Source organism: Tauraco erythrolophus, chromosome 7, assembly GCF_009769465.1.
Source record: "Tauraco erythrolophus isolate bTauEry1 chromosome 7, bTauEry1.pri, whole genome shotgun sequence".
Classification (NCBI taxonomy): Eukaryota; Metazoa; Chordata; class Aves; order Musophagiformes; family Musophagidae; genus Tauraco; species Tauraco erythrolophus.
The window spans coordinates 25,495,726-25,522,358 of NC_141471.1; the positions used below are offsets into that span (position 1 = coordinate 25,495,726).

The 26,633-nt window shown below is 41.7% G+C and overlaps 2 protein-coding genes across 4 annotated transcripts; both read left to right on the top strand.

Moving 5' to 3' along the window:
- Positions 1-361: 361 nt before the first annotated feature.
- Positions 362-12,908, top strand: GTPBP10 (GTP binding protein 10). Of its 2 annotated transcripts, XM_086614631.1 has the most exons (10): positions 362-396; positions 1,007-1,200; positions 1,296-1,387; positions 2,472-2,616; positions 5,026-5,099; positions 6,038-6,090; positions 9,306-9,413; positions 9,916-9,993; positions 10,952-11,075; positions 11,836-12,908. In XM_086614631.1, the coding sequence occupies exons 1-10, from the start codon at positions 364-366 to the stop codon at positions 12,051-12,053; spliced, it is 1,119 nt and encodes a 372-aa protein (XP_086470757.1). In that variant the 5' UTR covers positions 362-363; the 3' UTR covers positions 12,054-12,908. The 2 variants fall into 2 exon arrangements, with proteins under 2 accessions (XP_086470757.1, XP_086470758.1); XM_086614632.1 differs by lacking the exon at positions 9,306-9,413.
- Positions 12,909-14,193: 1,285 nt separating this feature from the next.
- Positions 14,194-25,373, top strand: CLDN12 (claudin 12). 2 transcript variants are annotated; one of them, XM_086614551.1, is made up of 3 exons: positions 14,194-14,272; positions 17,027-17,094; positions 21,442-25,373. In XM_086614551.1, the coding sequence occupies exon 3, from the start codon at positions 21,464-21,466 to the stop codon at positions 22,199-22,201; it is 738 nt and encodes a 245-aa protein (XP_086470677.1). In that variant the 5' UTR covers positions 14,194-14,272; positions 17,027-17,094; positions 21,442-21,463; the 3' UTR covers positions 22,202-25,373. The 2 variants fall into 2 exon arrangements, with proteins under 2 accessions (XP_086470677.1, XP_086470678.1); XM_086614552.1 differs by lacking the exon at positions 14,194-14,272 and adding an exon at positions 15,559-15,612.
- Positions 25,374-26,633: the final 1,260 nt, after the last annotated feature.

A 26,633-nucleotide genomic window follows, 5' to 3' on the forward strand; every position in this document is an offset into this window, starting at 1 on the left:
ACCAGCCCGAGCCACGGCGGGAAGATGGCGAGGGGCCGCCCCGCCCTGCGCGGCCGATGCGGGAAGTGCGGCGCATGCGCACCTGCGCCGGACACGCTCCCGCCGCGCCGCGGCTGCCATGGCGGCTGCTGCCGAGATAGGAGTTGGGGTGGTCGGTCGGTGGCCTCCGCGCTCCACCGGCCGGCCACCAGACCCCCGTGGCCTGGGCGCTGCCCCCGCCCGACATCTTGCCCCGTCCTCTCCACGCAGCCCGCTGGGGCCTGCGCCCTCCCGCCCTGCGCCTCAGAGTCCGCCGTTCCTGCCTCGCCCCGCCCCGCCCCTCCCACCGCAGGCCGGGCCCGGGCGGCGGTGGCGGCTGCAGCCATGGTGCGGCGCGGCGGTTCGCTGCTGCGGCAGGTCGGTGCGCCCGGCGCGGGGAGCGGTGGGGGGAGGCCATGCGTGCTCGCAGCCCCACGCAGGGAGGGCTCGGGCGGCGGCAAGGGCTGGCGGTGAACCGCGGCTCCGCTCCCGGCCCCGCGGCCTCCCCGGGGTGGGCTGGCGGGCCGCTCCCGTCCCCCGGGCTGACCCGCGGTCCGCTGGGGACCCCGCGCTTGCTTGCCAGCGCTCCCCAGGCACCGTGTCGGTGGAGCGGCCTCCTCGCAGGAGGCCTGTACGTGCCGGGCCGGGGCCGCGGAGCCGGGCCGGGGGCGCGGGGAGGCGCCGCCGCGGTGCCCCGCATGTCGCGGCGGGCGCTGGCGGCCGGAGCGGAGGCAGAACCTGCCCCGTCCCGGTGCCCGGGGCTCTTCAGGCCGGGCGGGCGCGCCGCGAGGTACCGCTGCCGGGCCAGAAACGTCAGGCGTTTCTTTTGCTAAAAGAATATCTCGGAGGGTCACCTGTCTATTTTCTGAAGGTTCATTATTGCCATCACAGTTCTTCCTAAGCAGTTTTAGCCACGTTATTTCCAATGACTGCAAAATGAAATATAAACAGAATGTAATACTGCTATGAAACTCCTTGTTTTATTTAGTATGGCAACTTTATAGACGATTTACGGCTGTATGTGAGAGGAGGAACTGGTGGAATGGGTTATCCTCGTCTAGGTGGGGAAGGAGGGAGAGGAGGCGATGTCTGGTTCGTCGCCCGAGAAAGAACTACCTTAAAGAGCATAAGGGACAGATATCCCCAGAAGCGATTTGTAGCTGGAACAGGAGCCAACAGCAGGTAGGAGTCTGTGTGATGAAAGTAGTTAATATGCATCTTTTCCAGAGAGCAAAATGTCAGCTAAAATTACTAAAGCCTGGTTTAATTTCTCCCAGTGTTAAAGCACTAAAAGGTCAAAAAGGAAAAGACTGTGAAGTTCATGTGCCTCTGGGAATTTCAGTTCTTTGTGATGATGGCAAGCAGATTGGTAAGAACTTTTGCTTTGTTTTAATGTATCTAGTAGATACTGTCATATTTATTGATAGCATCTAGTAGACTTCTAACACTAGCATGTTTTAAGGTTACACATCTCCCAAAATTTGTGTGTGTTTTCCTTTGTGTGGACAAAAATTACACTGTAGAAGTTGTTGAAAAAGCAAGGACCCCTTCCAGAAAGTAGCAGTAGTTTGTATCACTATATGCAGCAGAAGAAAAATTGCCCTTGCGAACCTATGTTAAAGGCCGGAAGCCATACTGATCCTCCACAGAATCATGAATGACTTAAGTAAATTACACTCAGGTAAGTGTCCCTATAACTTTACTGAGTTATGACATTGCTTAAAAGATAAAAAGATCCTTGTTGAGTGTCAACATTTCAGATTATCTGAAATACTTACCTGTTTTTCAATCTTTTAAAGTACCACTTGGTACTTTACTTGGTAGTAAACAGGGAGGTCTCTTTCAATATAGTGCTCTTGGAATAGCTCTCAATGGTTCCCTTGCAATTGATCAGAGTTTTTCTTCTCATACTGTTCAGAGTTCAAACTAAATACACAAATGACTCTGATTTGGATGTTTAACAAAATTGGATGTATGGCAAGAACTGTTCGTGATGTAGGCACGTCTGTCTGAAAGTATCCTTGAATTATATACTCAAATGTTGCGTAATTAATTTTTAGTATTATTATTATAACATTCCAACCCTAAGGGAGATACTATAGCTTGCATCTTAATGAAAAAATGTGGAACATCTGAAGAATTTGCTGTAGCCACATCTCTGTCAATGCAGATTTTTCCCTGCATTCTTGAATTCAAGTATTGGAGGCTTCAGAACTAACCCTTTGGCCGTACTTTGCCTGTCTGTGCTTGGCATTGTTCTTGAAGCAACTGACTGTATGACAGAAGGGAATACTGGGGTGTGATTGCTCTCATTTGTTTCCAAAGAAACAAAAATACTATGACCCTAATTGCACAGCTCTTGCAAGAAATCGTACAGAAAACTCTCTCTTCATTGAAGATAGATTTGAACTACTGCAGTGATTGTGCTTTTTCACTAGTAAATTTATTTTCAGGAGAGCTTAATGCAGCAGGAGAGCGATTCCTAGCAGCTCGCGGAGGTCTTGGAGGCTCTTTGGCCACAAACTTCGTGCCTTGTAAAGGCCAGAGGCGAATTGTGCGTCTTGATTTGAAACTTATAGCAGATGTTGGCTTAGTTGGGTAAGTACTGTAGTTTGAGAACTGACATTAGAAAATGAAGTAGTAAATTTCAAATGAGATTTCAAAGAAATTTCAGAGCTTGGAGGATGAGCGTTGCTGTACATTTGCATTGCCACTTAAATTACTTGCAGTTTGCAAAACTCAGAGTTTAAACCTATTAAAATTAATTTTAAAATTTGGAATGTATTGGTTATGCCCTTTGGATGAAGGACCAGCTCTTCCGTATAAACAGCTTGGAACGTTGCAAGGAAGTAATTACAAACAGGAACAGTGGGACTTGCGTTTCAATGTTGCTGCCTTATAACAATGCAGATAAATGTATTTTTATTTGGAGAAGGCTTTCAACAAACTACAGTTGTAGAAGTATTGATCTACTCAGCATCTACTACCTTCACCCGCCCTGTGGTCCTTATTAAGCAAAACCATAGAAAATGTAAAATGATGAGGGGTTTGAGGTGGAAATAGTCTAATTAATATATATCATTAAAGAATAGAAACTTGAAGACAGCATGGTTTTCTACCTACTTTTTTTTTTTGCTTATTAGAAATAATTCTGTTAATATCAGATTTATCTAAAGTTACATAATTTTCAAGTGGTCTTCAGTAATTACACAATAGAGAATTTTTCTTGTTTTAGAGTGTATGGAAATACAGTTTTATGACACTGGTGCTTCTTTAATCTTGCATTTTGGCTTGTATTTTATCTGACAGTTTACCTTTAAAATGGATTAAGAGAATCATCAATTAATTAGAGGAGCATATTGTTTTCTTGTTGAGAGTATGAATCAGCCTCTGATAGTTTGTGACTGTACTTTGATCTCTTTGTGTTTGTTGTTTTTTCTTCAGTAGATTTGCAAGTGGTTTGCTATTAGATCGGGTAAAAAGCATATAGACTTGAGAAAGGCCCATCAGGTTTGGGTACAGGTTGTGATGTGTTGTGTAGGTTGCAATTTAAACTTCAAAGAGCATATTGTACATCAGTAAAAATAAAATATCCCTTTGAGGAGATGACCAGAGTAACCTTCCAGAATGTCTGTGAGGCACCTATCAACATCAGAGCGCATTAAAACTACCCTCAATAGTTTTCCTGTTGTATCAAGAGTCATTATGTCTCTTTCAAGAAAGCCCTGTATACAACCCCTTTAATAAGTCTCTTGATGTCATACTAGTCTTGTTTTCATTCACTTATGTTCTTATTAGTTGTCCCCATTAACAGGTCATGATTCCACATGTATTCAAGCAGAGTGTGCGTGGTTTTCTGCGTGACGCAAGCCTTTGTATCTTGTGACCAATGTTCAGTTGCCTGTAGACACAGTTTTCTTTGATCACTGTTGTGCTGAAACGTTGTACTGAATAACTGTCAGTGAATTTGGCTGGAACACAAGTCTTGTGTGGTCTTCTGTACGGAACAGGTGCTGTGAATAAGAACTATAGTCTATCCTTTGATGTCAGCATTAGCTTCAAGTTTGACATGGATCAAGGCTATTGCGCCTTTTACAGCTCAGATTAATCTTTAAAATAAGCACGTGTTATAATTTCAGTTTTAATGTAGGTTTCCATTTCAATGGGTAGATGTATTCTGTGAAGAAGCTTTTGTAGAAGCTACCATGTCCCTTAAGGAGCATTTTTGTTGCAGTACGCAGACAGAGCTATCCCTTGTAAAGAGTAAAGGTTGCAACAGTCAGGTCTGCACAGACCAGCTCGTGGGGCTTCACTGGTATTCTTTGTGATTTACTTGGTAAAAAGCAGGTTAGTCCTGATTTCAGGATCCCTCATACAACTTTATTGCCTTAAAAACATGCACAGTCTGTGCATGTCTATATACACAAAGCCTCTCTCTCTCACCCTTCCCCTCTCCGCCCCTTATATATGTGCTTACAGAGTCTCTATATACTTTGCTACATTAGCTAAACTGTAGCATAGATATCATCAGTACTTTAATTGTAGGCGGTTTTGTTAACCATGATTTGTGTCCCAAAAGACCGTAAATCCAACTGATAAGATGCATTTGCATGACAGGTGTTTAGAATGTAAACGTAATTCACAAAATTAGCTATAGCACATGAAGGCTGAATTCAAGTAGACCTGGATGCTTATGCTGTATTTCCACCCAAGTGACTTTGAAAGATTTCCCTTACATCTATCACACATATATTTACATACCTCTCCTGCCTCCATCCTTGGGAAGCATTGCTAGATTTAGAGCAATTATTCAGATATGATTAAAAAAACCCATGATCATCTGGGTTTTGTTGGGTTTTTTTAAAAAAAAAAAAGTCTGAGTAAATGAGTCTGCAAAAATTAGTTGATAGCATTGAGTTTGACTAAGGTAATATAGTGTATTTGGTAATAAAATATACAGGAATCACATGTGTTTATTCAATATCTAAATTCTGACTTTCCTTCTAGGTTTCCAAATGCGGGAAAATCATCCTTGTTAAGCAAGATTTCTCATGCCAAGCCTGAGATTGCAAGTTATGCATGTAAGTTCATACTCTTATTTTTAGAGCAATAATATTTAATGAGAGCAAAAAGTCTTTTCGCTGACTTGGTTTGCAGGTTTATTATAGAGGATAGGGGATAACCATGTTGTCTGCTGAAGTTACACAGATTTTTAATTATAAGAAGTACTTCAGAGACACTTGCTGTTTCATTGTCCAGTGCCTTTCATGTGTACACCCTCATAGTACTTCAGCCTGTTGATGCAGGATCTATTTGATGTTTATTTTAGCCTCAGCCCATTTTATTGCAGACTCTCCATGGTGTGTAATATCCTCAGTCTACTGAGTATGCACCAAGTCCCTTTGCATAAACATCTCATATGCTTTGGAAATAGAGCTAACAACTGTTCTTTCAACAGTGAGATTTTGGTTTTGAATCTGTCCACTGAAAAATGGACAGAAAAATTTTATTTTTCTGTCAGTCAATTAGAATCAGTTGTCTGATCATTCTTTAATTAAAAAGCAAGAATATAAGTACTGATAATTCCTACTGACCTTCTTGCACCACTCCTGATTTTCTACAACCTCTTTATATTTTTCTTCAGTTGCCTTTCATTATTTTTCCCTATTTGGAAGCAATTCTGTAGTCTGGATAACCATTTTTGTCTCTGAGACTTCTCTAGTTCCCTTGTTCCCTTTTTGGATGATGGGAACAGAACTGCAGATGGTGCCAAGATTTGGTGAACCGCTGGCTTTTTAGTGATCTAGTTTTATTCTGTCTTGTTTTGCTTTTTCTGTATTCCTTTTTTGAGTCATTCTTAACATCTCATTTGCCTTATTTTTTTTCTGCTACTGAACGGTTGTTTCATTTAAATGTGAAGTGAGAAAGTCCTGCAACATTTAAATGTCTTGTAACATTAACATTTTTTAAAATGTTAAAAGTTTGGTTTTCTTCCCCTTCTCTTTTTCCTGTGTCATAGTTACAACAATACAGCCTGAACTAGGAAAGATCATGTATGCAGATTATAAGCAGGTTGGTATGAAAGTTCATTCTAGTTGTTCATTAAAGTTGTATATAATGATTATTTATGTTGCTTAACATAATTTGAGAAAGAAAAAGGAAACTTGTAAATTTTTTCATATGTCTATCTATAATATATACATATAAAATGCAATTCCATGGACTTAAGGAGAGTTGTGGAGAAAGTACTATTTTTATGAATTAATAAGAGAGCTTTATAGCCAAGTGATTTCAAGTCACTTTAATAAATGGCTTCTCATTTTCCCTTGTCTTCTTTCTGTGATTCTAATCTTGCTTTATAATCTTAGAGCTGTGAGCTTATGTATGGAATTGAGATTGCTTGTGTCCTAGTATACTCTTGTTAAGTTTAGGACTTTAAAAAAATCATTTTTTCAAAGACTGACCTGTTATTTTTATTTAGAAGAGGCAAATTTTCTACAAGTTGGCTGTACAGAGAGCTCTGGAATGAAGCAGTTCATTTTCAGAACAGAGTTTAAACAGTGAAAGATTTCAGATAGCTGCAGAATGACAGGGAATTTAGTGAATATAACTCAGTTACCATAACTTACTGTTCTGGCTTTCTAGGTTGGCTGCTCTAACTTCCTTTTGTGGTTTGGTTTGGGTTTTGTGGTTTGGTTTGTTTTTTGGTTTTTTTTTTTTTTTATAAAAAGCTAAAATAAATGAAGTGATAGCAATTGCCTGAACAGCCAGGATAGCACACTACCTGGGAGGTGAGGTACTCCAGAGTACTGAGTTCTTCCAGAGCTACTGCCCTACCACCTTAATTTTTGTGAACCAAATTCCACTCAGCTTCTTCAGGTAAACTTGTCAGATAATTGTGTGGTGCCTGGAATCCTTTCTACAGTATCCACTGAGGGGGAAAACCAACGCTAAATGAGACTCTTACATGAACTTCGGGTCCAGAATCTAGTAGTAAGGTTACAGCAAACGTTTTGATTCCTCAAGCTGGAATCTTCTTTGATGTGCTTTTGTTTTCTTTTTAAACGCATGGTCCATGCACTTCCAAGATAAAAGGCAAATGCATAAAAGGGTTTCAGATGAGTTAACCAGAAAAGCATACCGCTCAGATGTGAAAAAACAGAAAACTCCTCTTTTCACTTTCAGGAGCAATAATCTTAGGGGGATTCAGTAGCTGATGCTTGAAACCTTCATGTAACAACCTTTAACAAAACTGTGTATTAAAGGCAGTAAGTCTAGTTTGTCAGGTTCCCTGTAGACATGCACATGACTAAGGGAAATTTTTTTGTATATTCATTTCATTTGCTGGTTTAGGGTAACTTATCCTAGAAAGCTCTTGCTGCAAATAACAGGATTGTTTATAGCCTTTTTAAAAAAACTGCCTGCCATGAATCAGGACCTCTTGCTCTTAGTGGTGTATCTTTCTTCAACAGGAGAACTACTTGCACTCCTGGCTTTCTTTTCTGCAGTCTGTTTCACGTCATAGCCAATGACCCGTATTGTTGTCAGCTGTTTCTGCAGTTCATGGTTTTTATACTACAGTGTTGGGTGCTCTGTGGGAACTGTATGGACAAAATATCTCTTTTCTAAAATCAAAGGAACTAGTGATTGTATTCACTGGGAATGTCTGTGAGTAAGAGGAAGTACTTCAGCTCTCAGTATTGGAACTGCTGAGAACAAAACAACATAAGCATGTAAGAGCAATATTTGGGGTGACTGTCCTGTATCACTCAAGGGAGACTGGCTTGTATCTTTTTTTTTTTTTCCCCTCTACAGAACATTGATGTTTTTTAGAAAATACGTAACAATTTGCTTATTTTATCTTAGTACATTATAAACAAGAAAATACATGTGAGTTACTTGGTGCTGTCTGTCATTGCTTCTTGCAAAAGAAAAGACACACAAGTACAGGATCAGAGTATGATTCTGGGTTCAGGTCTTAGTACCAGATCATGGAAGCTAGCAGAACCATTTACATTTTCTACCCGAATATCTGAACCAAATGCTGTTTTGAGAGAATATGAGTTTCTTTATGAGCTCTGTAAAAAATATTCTTTGAAAGAGAAATAAAGTTGGGGAAAAAAAAGTGGTGATGATGGTACTACAGCACTCAAACACACCACACCAGGAAGTGGATGTTTCAGTTCTAACTCTCTGGATATTCTCTCCCTGTTTCAGTGATTCTCTCTCTGTTTCTGGTTAAGAGTCTGTGGTTCACCCAGTTACATCTCATGTCTCTGTAGATAGAAAATTCTGAAGCAAGGCTTCAAATATTTAGGAAATGCATAATGGTTAAAAGTTAGTGTGACACATGAGCAGGAGCGTAACTCACTCATAGCAGAAAGCCCCCTTCTGCAGGAAGGTAGCCCACTGAAAATTTTACTGTGTATTGGCATTGGGCATCGCTTAATTGAATCCAGTTGCTGTTTAAATGGGTTAGACAGATTTGGAGACCCTACTTTTGCTCTTCTTTGCTTCACCATCTGTCTTAGCTTTTTATGAGTTACTGAGTAGATGTTTGGCGTTTTTAGTATTCTGCTCTTTCTGGGTCTCAGCTCTCCTTTACAACTGTGTACAACCCGCCCAACCAGCAGAGAAAATGACAAGATCCGTTTCTGTTGTGGCAGTCTTTGCTGGTCTCTGGTTGGAAGCTGATGTACTAATCAAAATTCTACTTCAGTGGAAGAGCAGAAGACAAATTCTTGGAGCTTCTGATGCTCAGGGGAACAATGTTAAGTGGGTTTGTGTTTGGAATAATGATGCTCTGTAGCCACAAGGAACAGGCTTTATTTTCTTTTCCAGTGACAATTTGGATTCTATACAAACGTAATAGCCTAATCTTCTTACCTTTCAGGGTCTGTTTTATTCTCAGGTAATAGGTAAATTGTGCAAGATCTCTGCCAAGGTGTTGCTACCTTCTGTTTTCTACTTTGCAGGCAGCTATAAATAAATAGACAGGGGAGCACGAGGAGCACAATGTCTGTGTAATAGCAGCATTTTGTTTAAATCTGCTTCTGATGATAGATTGTAAATGCATTGAAACAGCCAATGCACGCTGCCAGAGAACCAATCCCCTGCACAATTCCAAGAAACACACATAGTTGTAAAAAGAGTCTCAAAATAGATATTCCTGACATTACTTAGTCTGAGTTCTTTTGTTTATATAAAATGATAATAGGTGTTGATAGTTTAAAATCACTGTTTTTTGCTTGTTGGAAATCTTTTGTTTGAAACTTTTGTTTTCCTAGATTTCGGTAGCTGATCTCCCAGGACTGATTGAAGGTGCACATGCAAACAAAGGGAGGGGCCACAAATTTCTCAAACATGTAGAAAGAACCAAACAGCTTCTCTTAGTTGTAAGTTAAACAGAATGTACAGCTTACTGAAATCAAAGGCAGTGCAGTAAATAAAATGTGTTTTAATTGCAGTGTAGTTGGAATTTAGGAAATCATTTGTAATTTGCATGTTTTGTGATAAATATAGCTGTAATACTGTTTTCAGAATGAAATGCTCAAAGGACTGATGATAAATTTAATCCTTAAATAGAATTTATCATTAAAACTTGTCAGTTACTTTAGAGTAGTGAAGTGTTCCAAGCATAATTTTTTGTCTCTTTTTTTTCTGTAAAATCCCTTTAGAAAAGAGGTGTAAAAATCAGACCTTTGAGAAACACTATCAGAACCAACCAGTCTGTGCTTCCAGTGTCTGTGTTGTTACTTTGGTGTGTAGTTGCCCTCTGTTGCTTGCCCAGGAACAAGGGCATGTACATGGTCAGTTTACCGCAAAATAGTTGGAGAGTACCTTGATACTGTAACATAATTTAATACCACAAAGCTTGGTTTTGTGTAACTTTTTCAGGTTGATATTTCTGGGTTTCGGCTGTCTCTTAAGACTGAGTTCAGAACAGCCTTTGAAACTATATTGCTTCTAACAAAGGTAAGTTCTCATCTTCCTAGTAGTTGTAGTTATGTGTTGAGCCAAGAAAGAGGCTCAGTTTTGATTAAGAACTTTTGAATGTTAGTATGTCTTCTAAATTTATAATATACGGCCAGTTAACAAGCTTAGGATTCTCTGACATGATGACATCTTTACTTTTAACTATCCAGGTGAAACGGCTGTATTTTACATTGGGCACAACTGTTCTTCGTTAATCTGTGCAACATATAGGATATTTCCTACAGTCAAGCAAAACTGAAAAGGCACATAATTTTCAGCTGCCCAGTCTGGTAGCATTTTAGGAAGTAGAAAGACATGGGTATAGTTAAATCCCTGCCTTGATGGCCTTACTGCATAACCTAATGGAGATGAGACATAAGGCCCCAACTTTGTAGGCATTCAGTGTTTCCGTCTGTTACCATTGCTTCTGATTCAAATAATACATTTTATGTAATTTCAAGTTTAGCAGCTGTTCTTTCTCTAGCATTACGACTTAAGATGATGCATCTTCTGAATTTCAGCTATTGCTGTTTATTTTTAGCTGATTCACAGTTGTGATTTTATTTCTTAAAATGCTTAAGAATGAGAAAACTTTCCAAAGAATTTGCTTACACGTTTATAGATCTGAACTTTTTCTGAAATTGATTTTGTGTTTGTGGATATCAGAAAAACAAAACCAAAACTGTCATTCTTTTTATAGGAGGCTGTTTCAGAATCTGCCAGCCTGTTTACCCGAAATATCTGTGTCTGAGTAAAAAAATCACTGAATCACTCACTAAACGTTATTTTCTTCTGTCAGACTGCTTCAGTGCATCAGCCTTGAGCACCTGAGTAAATCTCACAGCTGCCTCAGCATGAAAGACTATTTAGGCAATTAAACAAATGAGAGAAGAGGCGTAAAATTGAAGTGGCACTTCTAAACTGCAAATACTTAAGGCAAATTTACTTGTCTTTTAAGGAGCTAGAGCTGTACAAAGAGGAACTTGTAACAAAGCCTGCACTTCTTGCCATTAATAAAATGGATTTGCCTTGTGCAAAGGATAACTTGAATGAACTTACGAAACAACTGCAGAATCCTCAAGGTAAATTAATTTTCAACACTTACCTTTGACAAAAGTAGTAATAAGATTTCATCAGGGGTAACTGCATTGGCAAGGAGTTGTTTGAAACTGAAGTGAAGTCAGCTATTAAATGTATTGCTTGAACATATGTTTTAAAGCAACTTCCTGCATTTAAAGCTCTGTTTATATGCATCTGTAGTGCTGGCTTCACTCTTGGGGAGATATTTTAATTAAATAGAGATATCCTAGAAGATCTTTCCCAAATATGATCTGGGAGTGTAAATTTCCAGTCTCGGTGTCTTGGATAACAGTAATGTCTGTTGAGGGTCCCCTTGCAGACATTGGTGTATGTACAATTTATCATGTGACTTTCACCAGAACACATGGAAATTCTGGACAGGCCTACGTAGGTTTACTTCAATTTTGCTGTTACGTTGGGGTGAATTTCTTCCTATTTCCTGGAGTGCATAAAAACCAGGAAGGCTTAAAACCATCCGTCTTCCATGTTCTACAACTCGGGATTTCTTTGTACTCATCTTAAAGGAAGGGTATAGAGTCTTCTTATGAGAGCATAAGTATGGTATAACTGCTGTGTTAGTCTTGTCTTCTGAGACTTTAGCTATTTTTTTAGAGATTGATTAGGCAAATAATACTTCTATATTAATTGCAGTTATGTTCATTACTGTAATTTATTCAAGTTTCTTTTCTAAATTTAATGTGATTTTATGGGCTTTGTACACTATTTGGGCGTTGTACTGACTCTTTCAATATGATTTTTCAGACTTCTTACACTTACTGGAGGAAGAAATGATTCCTGCAAATACACTTCAATTCAAGGATATAATTCCTATATCTACATACACCGGAGAAGGAATTGAAGAACTAAAAGCATGTATAAGAAAATCCATAGATGAGGAAGCAGAGCAAGAGAATGAAGAATATCGGAAAAAGAAACTATTACTTTTACAAACTTCAGAAGAACAAACGAATAGAAGCTAGCATTCTTGCCTGGATCCAACGCATTTTGATATTTTTAGTACGTACGTGAACCCATTGCTATGCAGACCTTCCATTTAATTTTTGTTCTCTCTGCCACCACTGCCCAGTCCTCTGCTCCCCCCATGGTCTTGATCTCTTTTGGCACTCGGGTAGAGCGCAGTGGGAAAACAAACAGGTTTTTCTGATTTACGTTGGCTGCTAACTCAATGGAGTAAAGTCCGAAGTATGTGCAATTCAACAGCTTAACAACTGGTGATCCCTGGAATGTTTTTTGCCAAATAAGATGAATAGAAGGAATATAACCCACACCGGTAGCAAAGGAGCAAGTTCAGCCACTCTACATCTTCTGCCACGGGCATCAGAAAGACCAAGGGAAATTTCTGACGGAGCAGTTTTCCAGGGTCTAGTACTTCTAAGGTGAACCAGTTCTGCTACTTTGACAGGCATTGAATCCTGAGGTTTTTGTTATTTTTAAAGATTTAAAGGAAAACACAAATAAATGGCTGCAAGGCAGTGACTCGTAGGAGCATGAAAAAGCAAGGCCGATGTGTAATGTTGGGGTTTTTTTCCACACCTGTTGGTGCCTACTGTAGTCCTCTTGATCATATAAATCCTGAGTTCAAATTCCCAAACTTAATTTGAGATTCCCTCCGTTTATGGAGTTGTGGGTATATGTTACTTTTTGGTGAAGATGACTGCTTTTTAACAGAGCTGTACATTTTTAGGAATAGTTAATGTTCCAGTTTTTGCATTACAAGCAGGCACACTGACATTTTACCAAAAATTAGAAGTCCTTTATTGTACAGGGTGTTTTCTACTTTAAAGCTATTAAACTAATTGCAAAGCAAAATAAGACTGAATACATCGACGGCTTCTCAACTTGATCTTGTTTTGTTTTGTAAGTATACTTGCCAAACCCTATTTCTCTAAATTTTGTTAAAGCAGTCACTGAGGAGAAAGGTAGGATTTCTCATAATACAATTCTTTTATCATTAGTATTGGTTCTCATTCTGATTTTCCTCTAATTTTATCAGGGCTAACAGGCTTTCACCAAAGCTAAGTATGGGCTGTCAACAATTTTTGATACTGTGTTTGTTTCATAGTTGAAAATAACTTTTTTTTTTTTGTCAGACTTCTTGAACACTGGTCTTAATCTCACACGTAAATGAGGGGGGAAAAAAGTTTGAAACAAGAGCCAGCTTGGATTTATTTCGACTGTGTGTGAAGAGTTACAGGAGCTTCCGTGATGAATAGATAATGAGTAAGTGCAACATTGAGCCAGTCTTAAGAGCTGTAGCTTGCAGGACTAGTACTGGCCTTTGCGCTTCTTGTGGCGTTGACCCAGGCCAGCAGCTAAGCACTCGCTTGCCAGGACAGGGAGAATCCCGTGAGAAAATGCAGGGTAACTTGTGGATTAAGGTTTAATAGGTGAGGGAAAGAAGGGGAAGAAAAAAAAAAAATGCAAAAGCAATCGCTTATCGCCTGCCACCACCAGGCTGATACCCAACCACTCTCCCAGTGAATGGCTACTTTGGGAAGACCAAACCCCTGGTTTTTGTTGCTGACACGGTCTGGCCAGGGCTGTCCCTGTGGCCAGTTTGTCCGGCTGTCCCCGGCTTGGGGGAGTGGGTCCGACCGAGGCAAGTTAGAGGGCAGGTGGCTGTGTGCTTCCTTCAGCACTTGGAAATAAATGGTCCTGAGACCCATCAAAAGCTCATGCAGGATTATAAAGACCAAGTTGTGTTTGATGCCTCATGAAGCGCTGGTGAGAGTAACGGCGCTGATAGCTCTAACTTTACTAACGTATTTAAGGAATATATTGTAAAGCATCGTTGTCTCCAGCCGCGGGGCTGCGTGCGAATCGCAGTGCTCCTTAAAAATTGACAAAACCTGAGCGGCCGGCTAGTCCCCGCGGAAAGGGCGTGAAGGCGGGCCCCGGGGAACCGGCCCCGGCTGACCCGGCCCCGCCTTGCGACTCAGCCCTGAGCACCGCCCTGCGGGGGCGCCGCGAGGGATGCTGGGAGTTGTAGTGCGCGGGGGGCGCGCGGGGCCGGCACTGCGGCGGCGCTGCACTACAACCCCACAAGCCTCCGGGCGCGCCGCGACCGGCCGCGGCCTCCGAGAGCCTGGGCGGGGAGGAGCTGCTCCGGCTGGCGGAGAGCGGGCAGTGCGATGGTGCCTTCTCTGTGTGCCCCCGTGCCCTGACGGGAGGGCGAGCGGTGAGAGCGGGCGTGTGGTGGCGGTGGGCGCGGCTCCAGCTCCGTCCCTGTCCCAGTGGCGCCCCGCGGGAGCTGCCCGCGGCGCCGGGCCGTGAGGGCGCCGCCGCTGAGGGGGCTGCCCGCCCGCCGCCGTTAGGCCGGGGAGGGAGGGAGGGACGGTGATTTCTGCAGCCCTCCCCGATTCTCCCCTGCGCCTCTGTACATCTCGCTTCGCAGTGGGGCCGGTTTCGTGCGCCTTGGCGGGGGTGCGCTCCCCGTGAGCGGGTGTCGGCGGTGCCGCACCGCGGGTGCCGGTGCGCTGGCGGCAGCTGCCGGGCGCCTGGGGCGGAGCATGTTTTCCGCTTCAGCCGCGGCCGTGCGTCATCTGTGTTTTCCACATCGGCTGGTAAAATAATTACCCGTGCTGCGAGTCTTTCTTGAACCTCCCAGTGTATCAGCTAGGAGTGTTAATTCTAATCCTTTACGTCGGGATTTGATTTTTAATAGGAGTTTCGTAGAGCTTGGGACTGTGTGATTGGTTTCTGGAAGAAAAAACTGACTGGTGGCACTGATTCTGTATGAGTTACTTCCAGTTATCTTAAAACAGGACACACGTTGGTCTCCTCTTTCTGGTGGTCAGTTCTCCAAAACTCATAATGTTTTTTGAAAACTGATAATACTGTTGTGGATAGCATTTGTTTATAAATTGTGTTTACTGTGACCTCCCTCCTGCAGGGCTTTAGAGAACAGTAGTGATTCCCAGATTATGGTCTTCTCAACGCTGTGCAAGAGAACAGAGATGGCTTTACTCATCACTAAATTATGTCTCTAGTAAATAAATGCCTTTTTAAAATTTGCTTCTTTTTTTTTTTTGGCTTGTGGGCAGTTAGTGATTTGTCAGTTTTTAACCAGCGTGTCTTGTTACAGTAATGTGGATCTTTAGAATAGCAGCTGTGGTAAAATCTGTCCCTGAAGTGGTATTAGGATTGGTAACTTTTGTGGGTCAGTTCTAAGAGCTTTGAGTATTACAGCTGTAAAATGCTTGGGATGTAGGAATGTTGAATCTAGAATCTAAGGCAAGACAGGGTTTCACCAATGCTGGCCAAAGTGTGCTTGCTTTCCTTGGACGCCTAGTTCAGAAGTGGCTGAGGTCTCTAGTGACAGAATAAAATCAGATGCACTAAATAGCTCGAGGAAGAAAAGAGAAACTATGTCTGCAGAAATGGAGGTCTTTCCGAGTTGGCTGTTGTTGAATGTTTCATACCTGTTCTGTGTCTGTTTATTACAACAGCTGGTGGCCACAGCTTTTCATCATTTAATGGGAGTGACTCTTGGACTGGGCACAGCTCCCTTTCTGACAGGTTTGTTTGCCAGTAGCAGTTTACCAGTACTAGTTTTCCACTTAATTATGGTTGTTACTGAGCACTGGCTGGTATTTTGGGGTGTGACCCTGCAGAGGGAGATCTGTATGTTTATTTTAGCTTGGGTTGCTGCTGAACACACAGAAAGCTTGAAAATTGTTCAGAAATTTTAGTGAATTAAAACCACTGCTCTGAGCTGTGTAGTAATACCTTTTTTATTTTGAGTTCCAAAGTCAGAAAAAAAAAAAAAGGCTGCTACTTCTCCTCCAAATGCAATCAAACGTGTTTACGCTGACCTCTGCAGCCCTGCATAGTTACTTTGCCGAAATTGCTGCATTTACACATAACTGTCTTGGTTGATTAACCTGGCAGTGGAAACCCAGTGGGATGCTTCATTTGATTGTGTCTGACTTTCTGTGTCTTGTATGCAGTAGCATTCATATTGGAGGACTCTAGACTTGGAAATTCGCTTTCTCATTCAGTGAAGAATTTTACTCGCCTGAGTGTGGGCTCTAAGGTCTCTCTGTTGCCTAGATGGTTTGACAGAAGTATTTCTTTGATGTTGCACCCTAGGAGACTATGCATATATAAATGTTAAAATGTTTCAGGATTAGATCATTTAGAATAACCTCTATGTCCTTGAACATGTTAGCACAGCAAACTCACAGTTAGATTGCAGCTCTTAACAGTTACATAATTACATGCTTGACACTGTCCAGTAGAAAAGTGATTTTCCTATTATGACCTGCAAAGCTGCTCTTGGGGCTCGGTGATGCGCATCCCAGAAGTGGATGTATAGAGAATCCACAAGAAGTCCTTTCTCTTCCTCTGGAAAAGCTTGGCAGCCATTGAAAACGCATCAGCAGTACTTCCTGCCTCTCTGCCTTTTCCTTCAAACCTTTGCACAGAAGCCAGGAAGGAGTAGAGAACAAGTATATAAACAGTTTACAGTCTGTGTTTTGTTCTCTGACTTAAAAAAAAATTGTTGCACCCATTTCTCCCTGCTGTTTAAGCACAGCCTACAACCTAACATCTGAAATAATAATTCTAAATTACTTTATATGGATTTTTTTTTTTCTAGAAATGTAAAATTCAGGATGTGAACATCTCCATGTCTTGGAAGACCCATAAGAAAAAGAGTTTTTTTCACCCTTCTTATCTATTGCATGAAGACAGAGATGAGTAGATAGAAAGAGAACGTGCTCTGAGGAGAAATCCTGGGGGAAGAAAAAAAGTAGTTTGAGGTGTTTTTAAAAAAAAAAAAAAAAAGAAGAGGAAATTGTAGAAAGGTGATGGATTTAGCCTGATGTAAGCATATCTGAAGTTCCTTATTTCTGAATTACAGTGTAAACAGTGTTGCTGGTATTGCATGAAACAAATGAGATGTTGACTCTCTCCTTGTTCTGTTTTCTAGATCCAGTAACACCTTTTTTCCTACTTCTAAAAGTTGCTAAGGTTTCTCTTGATTTGGACACACTGCTGGTAAGTACACTGGATCCATCTTAATTAAGACAGCATCTGTTTTGTTACTGTCTTAATCAGGGATCTGTAACTGAAGCTGTAATTACAGCTATAAAGCTAGCAGTATTTACAAGAAGGGACAAGTTTGCCCTGATGGGGGAAACGTGGATACCTTACCTACAAATTCACTTTTCCTTGGTACCCTGTAATGCGAAAATGAGCTATTTTGTGTGTCTTTCCCTTCTGACCCCAAGAGAAGGACTAAGGCAAACAAACAAACAACAGCCACCCTCCAAAACCAAATACTATCCCAACCACAAGAAAACCCAAAACAACCCCAAACCAAACCACCCCCAAACAATAACAACAACCCAACCAAAAAACCACCCTTGATGCATGTATTAGGAATGGCCAGCGAAATCAAGGTATGCAGGGTCGCCTAAACCCAGCTGGCAACTGTAGGATGAACTAGAAACTAAAGTCTTCTGTCAATGTAACTGGTACAGCAGAGGTACTAGAAAAATACAAATCTTCCCATGCTGCATAGTTCTTGCCATGGCTATACTTTGATATAGTATAAGGTTTTTTTGGCTTAAGGTACTAGAAAAATGCAAATCCTGAGTCCTGGCTGCATAGTTCTTGCCATGGCTATACTTTGATATAGTATAAGTTTTTTTCTTCCATTCTTTTGTATTAGAAAATATGAGTGAACCTCACCTCACCTCTTGCCCACTCTGCATTAACTCTGCCCAGATTTTCATCATCTACTGTTGCCAATGAATGTACATAAACAGTGGGTTTCTAAAAGCGGTCAGTCTTGTGCTTATTCTTACTGCTTCTGGTAGACCTCTGCCTCAGAGTATGTCCTGCCTGCATGAAAGGTTTATCCAGACAAAGGGAAACTCTTTATAGAAGAGCAAAAGTATCAAGCTTGAGGAGAGCAAAATTTGATGCTATATTAAATTTAAGCTCATTTGTTATAGTCCCATTTCCTTGCAAGTTGGCTGTGTTCACCTTGCTGAAGCTGAGGTTAAGCATAATATCAAATCAATTAAGATGGAAATAAGTCTTGGGTCCCCCTACCCAGGGAGTATGCTATTAATGACCTGCTATCTGAAAAGGTTATTGCTGTGAGAACAGTAGCTTGCCTACACTCAACTATTCTTAGCAAAAATATAATGCCATCTTTTTGATGAATAAGGTGCGTTTTTAGCATAAATGTGGTTGTCATGATTTCTTTTCAGCAGTGCTTCTTTAAAAGAGTATGATCAGCAGTTAAATGTGACCCACATACTATTGCAATTCTTCAGGATTAGATGGCATAAAAAGTAAATAATAAATGCCTAATGCCTTCTTATGAAATAAATCAGGCTTTATTTATTTGTCTATAAATCAATAAAATGCTGGCTAGCTGTATGGCTTTATAATGTTTGCAGTCTGCTTCTAGTATACATGGAAATTTCAGAAAAGTTTCCTGGGCATTTGATGTTTGCAGGTGTGGAAGGATAGTAAGGGATCAGATCCTGTTTCCTCTTTGGTTGCAACTATGTCTGTAACCTTTCTGAGATACAGATATTCAGTTATTTGTATATGCATTAGGTAGAACTTCTGGTACATAAAGAATTGTTTTGTGACTTTAGAGAAATAAGCACAATGCAGTATAATGATTTAAGAGAAGTATCAGTAGGAGTTTATGACTTAATGATTCTCAGTGAAAATTTTCAAAGTATCTGCTGATTTTTAGGTACTATAATTTTTGGTATCCTGCAAGTACACTCTGGGGTGGATGCTCAGTGCCTATTATGTATTAGGCCTCTTTAAAGTATCTCAGCCACCTAGAGATGGGATTACTTAAATTAGTAAGGTGGAGTTTTTTGTTTTGGAAATAATTATTTTTTTTAAAGACCCATCATTGAGACTGTTTCCTAGGATCTCTGCAGTCAAGAGGCTATACTCAGTATGCAGACAGTGGTTGAAAAGGAAGCAGTATTCTTTAACGCTTACTCTGAAGAGGAAAAGCCATCTGCTTTCCAGAATCGTGTGCTTGCACAGGTGGTTTTGAAAGGCAGAAGTAGTGTGGAAGAGCTGTTAATTGCATTTGAAAAAATAATAGTAAATTACTTAACAGCACCTTCTCTACTAGCTTGCAGCTCTCAACTACAACTCGGCCTGTGTAAAATGTGAATAACTGCCTACATTTGCATGCCTGTCCAGTCTAATGATGCTGGTTTTAAGCAATTCCCTTCTACTCAGGCAGCAGTGTGGTAGGACTGAGCACACACTCTGGTGTTACATCTGGCCTAAAGAAAGGGAGCTGCCAGTTAAGGAGATGTGAACATCTTAAATTGTGCTCGCTCAGTGATTCACCTCCCCCACTCAGACTCTGTAAAAGTCCATGCGGTAACACAGGGTGAAAGGCTGTGTAGTACTGCATGTTAAAGTGTTCCTTTTGATCTCGAACACAGCGAATTTAGCAGTCTGTCACTGAGCAGTCATAACAGTCTGTAAAATAATCTGCGCTTTCATTAAAGTGTGAACTGGGTAGCGTTACCTCCATGTAAGTGTGTAAGGCAAAAAAGGTGCCAGAGAGTTACTGCCTACCAGCTCCCACACAAGTTTATTAACCTGGCACAAGTCAACTAATGTCAGTCCTATCATAGAATCATAGAATGGTTTGGCTTAGAAGGGATCTTAAAGATCATCTAGTTCCAACCTCCCCTGCCATGGGCAAGGACACCTTTCACTAGATCAGGTTGCTCAAAGCCTCATCCAACCTGGCCTTGAACACTTCCAAGGATGGGGCATCCACAACTTCTGTGGGCAACCTGTTCCAGTGCCTCAACACCCTTAGAACAAAGAATTTCTTCCTTAGATCTAATTTAACTCTGGCTGTCTTTCAGTTTAAAGCCATTGCCCCTTGTCCTATTACTCCATGCCCTTGTAAAAAGTCCCTCTCCAGCTTTCCTGTAGGCCCCTTTTAAGTACTGGAAAGCTGCTAGAAGGTCTCCCTGGAGCCTTCTTTTCTCCAGGCTGGACAACCCCAACTTTCTCAGCCTGTCTTCATAGCAGAGGTGCTCCAGCTCTCAGATCATCTTCATGGCCCTCCTCTGGACCTGCTCCAATATGTCCATGTCCTTCTTATGTTGGGTATGCCAGAGCTGAATGCAGTACTGCAGGTAGGGTCTTAAAAGGGAAGAGCAGAGAGGCAGAATCACCTCTCTCGACCTGCTGGCCACGCTTCTTCAGATGCAGCCCAGGATGCGGTTGGCTTTCTGGGCTGCAAGAGCACGCTGCCGGCTCATGTTGAGCTTCTCATCAACCAGCATCCCCAAGTCCTTTTCCTCAGGGCTGCTCTCAATCCATTCTCCACCTGGCCTGTACTTGTGCTTGGGATTGCCCCGACCCACGTGCAGGACCTTGCACTTGGCCTTGTTGAACTTCATGAGGTTCTCACAGGCCCACCTCTGCAGCCTGTCAAGGTCCCTCTGGATGGCATCCCTTCCCTCCAGTGTGTTGCTCACACCACAAAGCTTGATCCCACTGTCCGTGTCACTGACAATGATGTTAAACAACACTGACCACAATCCTGACCCCTGAGGAAGGCCACTCGTCACTGGTCCCCACATGTACATCGAGCCATTGACCACAACTCTTTGAATGTGACTATCCAGCCAATTCCTTGTCCACCGAGTGGTCCATCAAATCCACATCTCTCTGATTTAGAGACAAGGATGTCGTGCAGGACAGTGTCAAATGCTTTGCACAAGTCCAGGTAGATGATATCAGTTGCTCTTCCCTTATCCACCAATGCTGTAACCCCGTCATGGAAGGCCACCAGATTTGTCAGGCACAATTTGCCCTTACTGAAGCCATGTTGGCTGTCACCAGTGACCTTTTTTTTTAACATGTGCCTTAGCATAATTGCCAGGAGGATCTGCTCCATGATCTTGCCAGGCACAGAGGCGAGACTGACTGGCCTGTAGTTCCCTGGGTCTTCCTTTTTTCCTGCTTTAAAAGTGGGGGCTATATTTCCTCTTTTTCAGTCGCTAGGAACTTCACTGAACTGCCATATCTTCTCAGATATGATGGATAGTGGCTTAGCAATTTCATCCACCAGTTCCCTTAGGATCTACGGATGCATCTCATCAGGTCTCATGGACTTTTGTACCTCCAGGTTCCTTCAATGATCTTGAACCTGATCTTCTCCTACAGTGGGCAGTTCTTCATACTGCCAGTCCCTGCCTTTGCCTTCTGTGACTTGGACAGTGTGACTAGAGCGTGTGCCAGTGAAGAGTGAGGCAAAAAAATCATTATGTCCATAAACTTTCACCTATTGATTTTTATTAATGTTTATTTTCTTAATTACAGGAAACGACTTCTGTGGGTAAGAATGGGCTGCCGGGATGTTCATGCAGCAACAGTACTGGCCTTCCTCAGTGGAACAGCCTCAGTAGCTGGACTCCTTGCAGCAGTCCTGCTTCCAAACTGGAGGCAAATGAGACTGTACACATTCAACAAGAATGAGAGAAACGTGACCGTTTACACTGGACTCTGGATTAAGTGTGCTCGCTTTGATGGGAGCCGGGACTGTGTGATATATGACCCGCAGTGGTACACGGCTGTCGATCAGCTGGATTTGCGTGTCCTTCAGTTTGCCCTTCCACTGAGCATGTTCACGGCTGCCGCCGCTCTGTTCCTCTGCTTGATTGGCATGTGCAACACCGCCTTTGTGTCCACTGTGCCAAACGTCAAACTGGCCAGGTGCCTCGTGAACAGCGCAGGCTGTCATCTCGTGGCCGGCCTCTTGTTCCTGCTTGCCTGTGCCATTTGTCTCACTCCGTCCATCTGGGTCATTTTTTATAACAATTATCTCAACAGAAAGTACGAGCCTGTCTTTAGCTTTGACATCTCTGTATTTATTGCCATTGCCAGCGCTGGCGGTCTGTTTTTCACTTCCATTCTGCTGTTTCTGTGGTACTGCGCATGTAAGAGCCTCCCGTCTCCTTTCTGGCAGCCCCTCTATTCCCATGCCCCCAGCATGCACAGCTATGCCTCTCAGCCCTATTCTGCACGCTCTCGCCTCTCTGCCATGGAAATTGACATTCCTGTTGTGACACATGCATCTTAAGGAGAAAAAGTCTTGGAAGCCAAGGTCTTGTGCTCATTCAAACTGTGAAAATCGCAGGCTTGATTCTCTCTGCTGCCTTGCACTGAGCATAATCGTTTGTAAGGTCAAGTTTCCCGAGGTGCAAAGCAATGGAGACCTGAGCTCAGCAAGTCCATTGCTGTTCTCATATGTTACTTCCTGACCAACTTTTTTTTTTTCTCTTTTTTTTTGTTTTTTAACTCTGAGCTCACTACAGACAAAACTGCTGCTAATGCTGGGACAGTACACTAACAATAGTATCCGTTCCTCCTTCTGCTTACTGACAAAGCAGGTTTGAACCTCTTTGCTACTTTGATAAGCTATGTCTAGGTTCTGATCCCATTTTAAGAGCTACATAGGTGGACCCTTGCACCCATGCATTATCCAAATGCAGGCAGTGGAACTGGGTGCAGGGGGTTCACTGAGTTTCGTGTTCGTCTAGACGCACGTATTTTAAGATGTGATGTCTGAAAAGGGTATTTTGGCAGACTAATTCGGTTCTGTAGCACTGGTCTTTGTTTTCCACTGCACAGAGAAAAAGCTACCTGCTTATGAACTTCTATAGTAGAATTAGTGTCAAATTACCCTTTATTTTTGAAGTAGCTATCAGAAGAAATGAAATTGATTTAACTAATAGTGTTCTTCTGTACTGTAATAGCATTTTGCAAATTACTGGAGGCTAGAAACTTTTTTGTGAATTTTATTTCTAGTCTGTTTTTTAATAAGTTAGCAAATTCACTAGATCAATTTTATGATTAAAACAAAAAAAAAACGTGTTTAAAAATTCTGTTTAGAAGCTTGAGTATTTTAGTTGAAGGCCATCTTAAAGATGGATTTTTCAAGTAGGCTTTAAAGTATTACTCAGTTCTGGAGAGAAACATCACTCACTGCAAAATGGATTAGGAAAACCATGAAGAATTCTGAAGGCTATGAAAGATTCTTTTGGAACACTGTACACAAGCTATAACAACATCTCTCTAGGAAGGGGGATTATAACCCTGGGGAGAGATTTTTAAATCTAGATTGTTTGGGTTTTTTTAATATATATACAAGTAATAATGAGCTTGTGTATTTTTCGGAGTTGATCTTTATGGTTGTTAGACTTTTCATGCTGTAGCTTATTTAATTACTGATTAAGATTTAACCTTTTTGGCCTTGTTCTTCAACACCTTTCAAGTCAAGCTGTCTTAAAATCCAGTGATTTCCTATGCTGCCACCTCACAACTGGAGAAAGTTCCTATTTTCTATAAGATGAGTTTTTGAATAACTTGTGAGCTTCATCTTGTAGCTCTATGAGGATGAGGAAGGATTATAAATTCCCAACCTGGTATGTCTTTAAATCATTTCTTTTTCCTCCTAAAATGCAGTGCAGGTCAGCCCTAAGGATCAAAGCTTTTCAATATGGGCTTTGAAATTACTTGGGAATTTGATGGCAGTGAGCTGAAGAGTGTTTGTAATTAAGGCAAGTATTTGATTTACTTCAATTTTGGCAAATTGAGATCTGATGTTTAAGATTGTCATTCCAGTAAGGAAAGTTATTTTGATTGGCGGCATTCTGGAGGTTAGTGAATAATGTGGTATTTTATTAATCCCAGAACAAATATTGCTTTGCTAAAAAAAAAATCAGAGTTCTTGAATTCCAGTTCTGCAAACTCATACAAGGTACTGAAAATCAGTTCATTTCCTTTTCCATGCATTAGAAATAGGAAGAAATGCTGTACTAGGCATACTTGTTCTGTTGCAGTCTGCACAACAACAGTATATTAAGAGGATTAATTTTTTCTTTACTGGTAGGCCTTGGACTTTAGTGGACTGAGTGAGGAGCTGATCTCTGTCGTAAATTCTCAGCATAGTCCGTGAAGTGACAGGCCTTTCAGACAGAGTGTTCAATTAAATTGCAGTCTAAGGACTTAACACGGTAGATGATAAAAGAATTACTTAAGGAGATAGGCCTCTGAAGTTACATGAATTTAATACTCTCTTAGGTCTACAAGGTATGATGTTAGAGGAAGTATCTTTTTTTTTTTCTTTTAATCGAGTCATAACTTATACGGGATTAGAACATGTATGACATGCAAGCCAGCTTTTTTTTCTTCAAAATTGAACTTGGCTTTACAGCTGCTCTGGTTGTCCAGCCATAGATACTGTTGCTGTTTCAGCTCCCCACATCATTAGATGCTTTGTCAGGTCAAAGCAAAGGGACCACTGGTTTGTGATTTCTCGTCAGCTTGCTTCTCCATTGCTCCAGTGTCTTTTCTTCTTTGTGCCTTGCTTAAGTTATGAGTTGGCCAGTAAATGTTAGTTTACAGTCAACGTCTGGTATGCTTTTTGAGCTTGAGTTTACAAAGCATTTTGATCATTTTGGAGGTATGATGAATACGTCTCTTGGTGACTTTAAAAGGAGCTGAGTCTTCAACATCTCCAGAGCAAGAAAGGCAGCCTGGCAAACTGATGTTTTCTACAAGAGAGTAAATGCAGCCAGTGTTTTGTTCTGTACACTTTAAACAGCAGATGTCTCTGACAGCTCTTTTGTATTCTGACTTCAATTTTTATGCACTAAACTTTCAATCAGTATTTGCTGCTGCCTAAGCTGCTGATTTGTTGCTTTGAAAATTGTGTCTTTTCAAAAGTCCAAGATGGATCTGAGTTATGAAAAGTGGGGATCCAAAAGTTAGTGGATTCCAGCATAGGTTTCACTTAAGATTGTCTTTATCAAAAAGACTGTTGCATCATATTCTGTCACCAAAGCACGGCTGGGTTTCTTTCAACAGTGCTGTTGATGTGAGTTTCTGCTGGATCCTAAGTGAAATTAACTGTGCTGTATTTCTCCTCCTTTACAGAAGAGGTGGCCAACCTGTGACACTTGAGCCGAGTGCCACTCCAGCATCTTTCTTGCCAAGGTTACTGTTGTGCCCAGTGGCAGGGCTGGAGAGTGGTTAGCACCCCTGCCTCTGACCATCTGCTCCTTCCTGGGTGCTTTGCTGTGCGCAGGACAGGCACTCTGCGTCTTGAGCACAGGAAGATTTTAATTTGTGGCTCATGCAGTCAAAGGTTGGGTGCTCTGGGATTACGGGAATCTGTAGTTTTTTCAAGTAATTCCTGTCCAACTTCTTAAGTTGTGTTTAATTACAGTGTTAGTTCTTTTTATGTGAAACAGAAGATATGTATTTTTAATAAAACGTTCTCATACAGATGCAGTTTATTTTGATTTAATTTTGTGGAAAACGGTAACAGCTAGAACATGGAAGACTTGACCTGTTTTGATTTTGATCACCAGACTGTTTCATATGCCTTAACAGGCCCTAACACATATAATGTGTATATTGCATTTTAACTCCTTATTTTATAGGACTCCTGCTTTAAACAAAACAAAAACAAACCCCAAAACCCAAACCAATCCTTCTGCCACCTTCTGAAAGCTCGACTGTGATTTGTAATTTCCCTTTATTTTTATTGTAAGATAGTCCTAAGAAGTTCTAGGATTCCTTTTCCCTGTGAGAGGAAGAGAGTGATTTCCTTTGATCTGGAGGATTCCCTGTCTCTGCCTGTGGCCAGGATGCAGGTTGGGGTCTGGTCCAGCCCCACAGCAGAGCCCAAGTATCAGTGTGACAGGGAGAAGAGCGCAGTCCTCGCCCCGCGCCGAAAGCCCTGTCTCCTTGTGTCAGTTCCGCTGCTTGCTCAGCTGTCGCTCACCCGGTTGCAGCTTCCTAACCCAGCTGGAAACTTCAGTGCTGGGTTAGTTTGTTCCTGGACTGCTGAGGTTTTCATTGTGTTAGTGTCACACGAGCAAGGCGGTGGTGGCATTAGCTATCCTCTGGCCCTCTCCCCTCTGCTCTGTTGGCTGTGCTGTCAGCTGGGGAATATGCTGCTGCCTTATGTGTGAAAGTCGTTTGGGCATCCCCGGGACTCGTGACATCCGGGACGGCGGTAATGGTGAGCAATGCTTCAGTTCTGTTGTGTGCTTCTCCTGGCAACTCCAGCTCGGGAGCATTATGGCAACCCAGAACTGAGCCTTTCCCCATTTTTATGAGGCAAAATACAAACTCTTCGAGCATTAGAAATGCTGATGCCGTAGCGCAAGTTCACAAAACAACCTGGATTATTTGTGCAGGATATAACAAGATTTGCTGGTAATTGCTCTGTAGTTTTCTAGTATTCTAAACTGGTGTTCTAGTAAGTTGGTTTTTTTTTTTCTCTGTTGGGAAAGTAATGTTTATATATTACATTATATTATATGAGAAAATTCTCATGCAATATGCACAGTATAGCACAGTTATTGCCAGTACTACAACTCACTTGAGGGGGTGGAAAAATGATTTTATATTTTCTGCTTCTGTGTGTTCATCTCCTCCTTTGCTGTCACTTTCAGACAGGCTTCCTGTCTCTGAGAACTGGTATAAACCTAAGGGCTACT

Bases quoted from the DNA above. Each gene is read 5' to 3' on its own strand.
- CLDN12 (XM_086614551.1), top strand. From the start codon at position 21,464: ATGGGCTGCCGGGATGTTCATGCAGCAACAGTACTGGCCTTCCTCAGT.
- GTPBP10 (XM_086614631.1), top strand. From the start codon at position 364: ATGGTGCGGCGCGGCGGTTCGCTGCTGCGGCAG. The intron at 1,388-2,471 runs GTAAGAACTTTT...ATTTATTTTCAG, and splicing joins TGATGATGGCAAGCAGATTG to GAGAGCTTAATGCAGCAGGA. The intron at 9,994-10,951 runs GTAAGTTCTCAT...TTGTCTTTTAAG, and splicing joins CTATATTGCTTCTAACAAAG to GAGCTAGAGCTGTACAAAGA.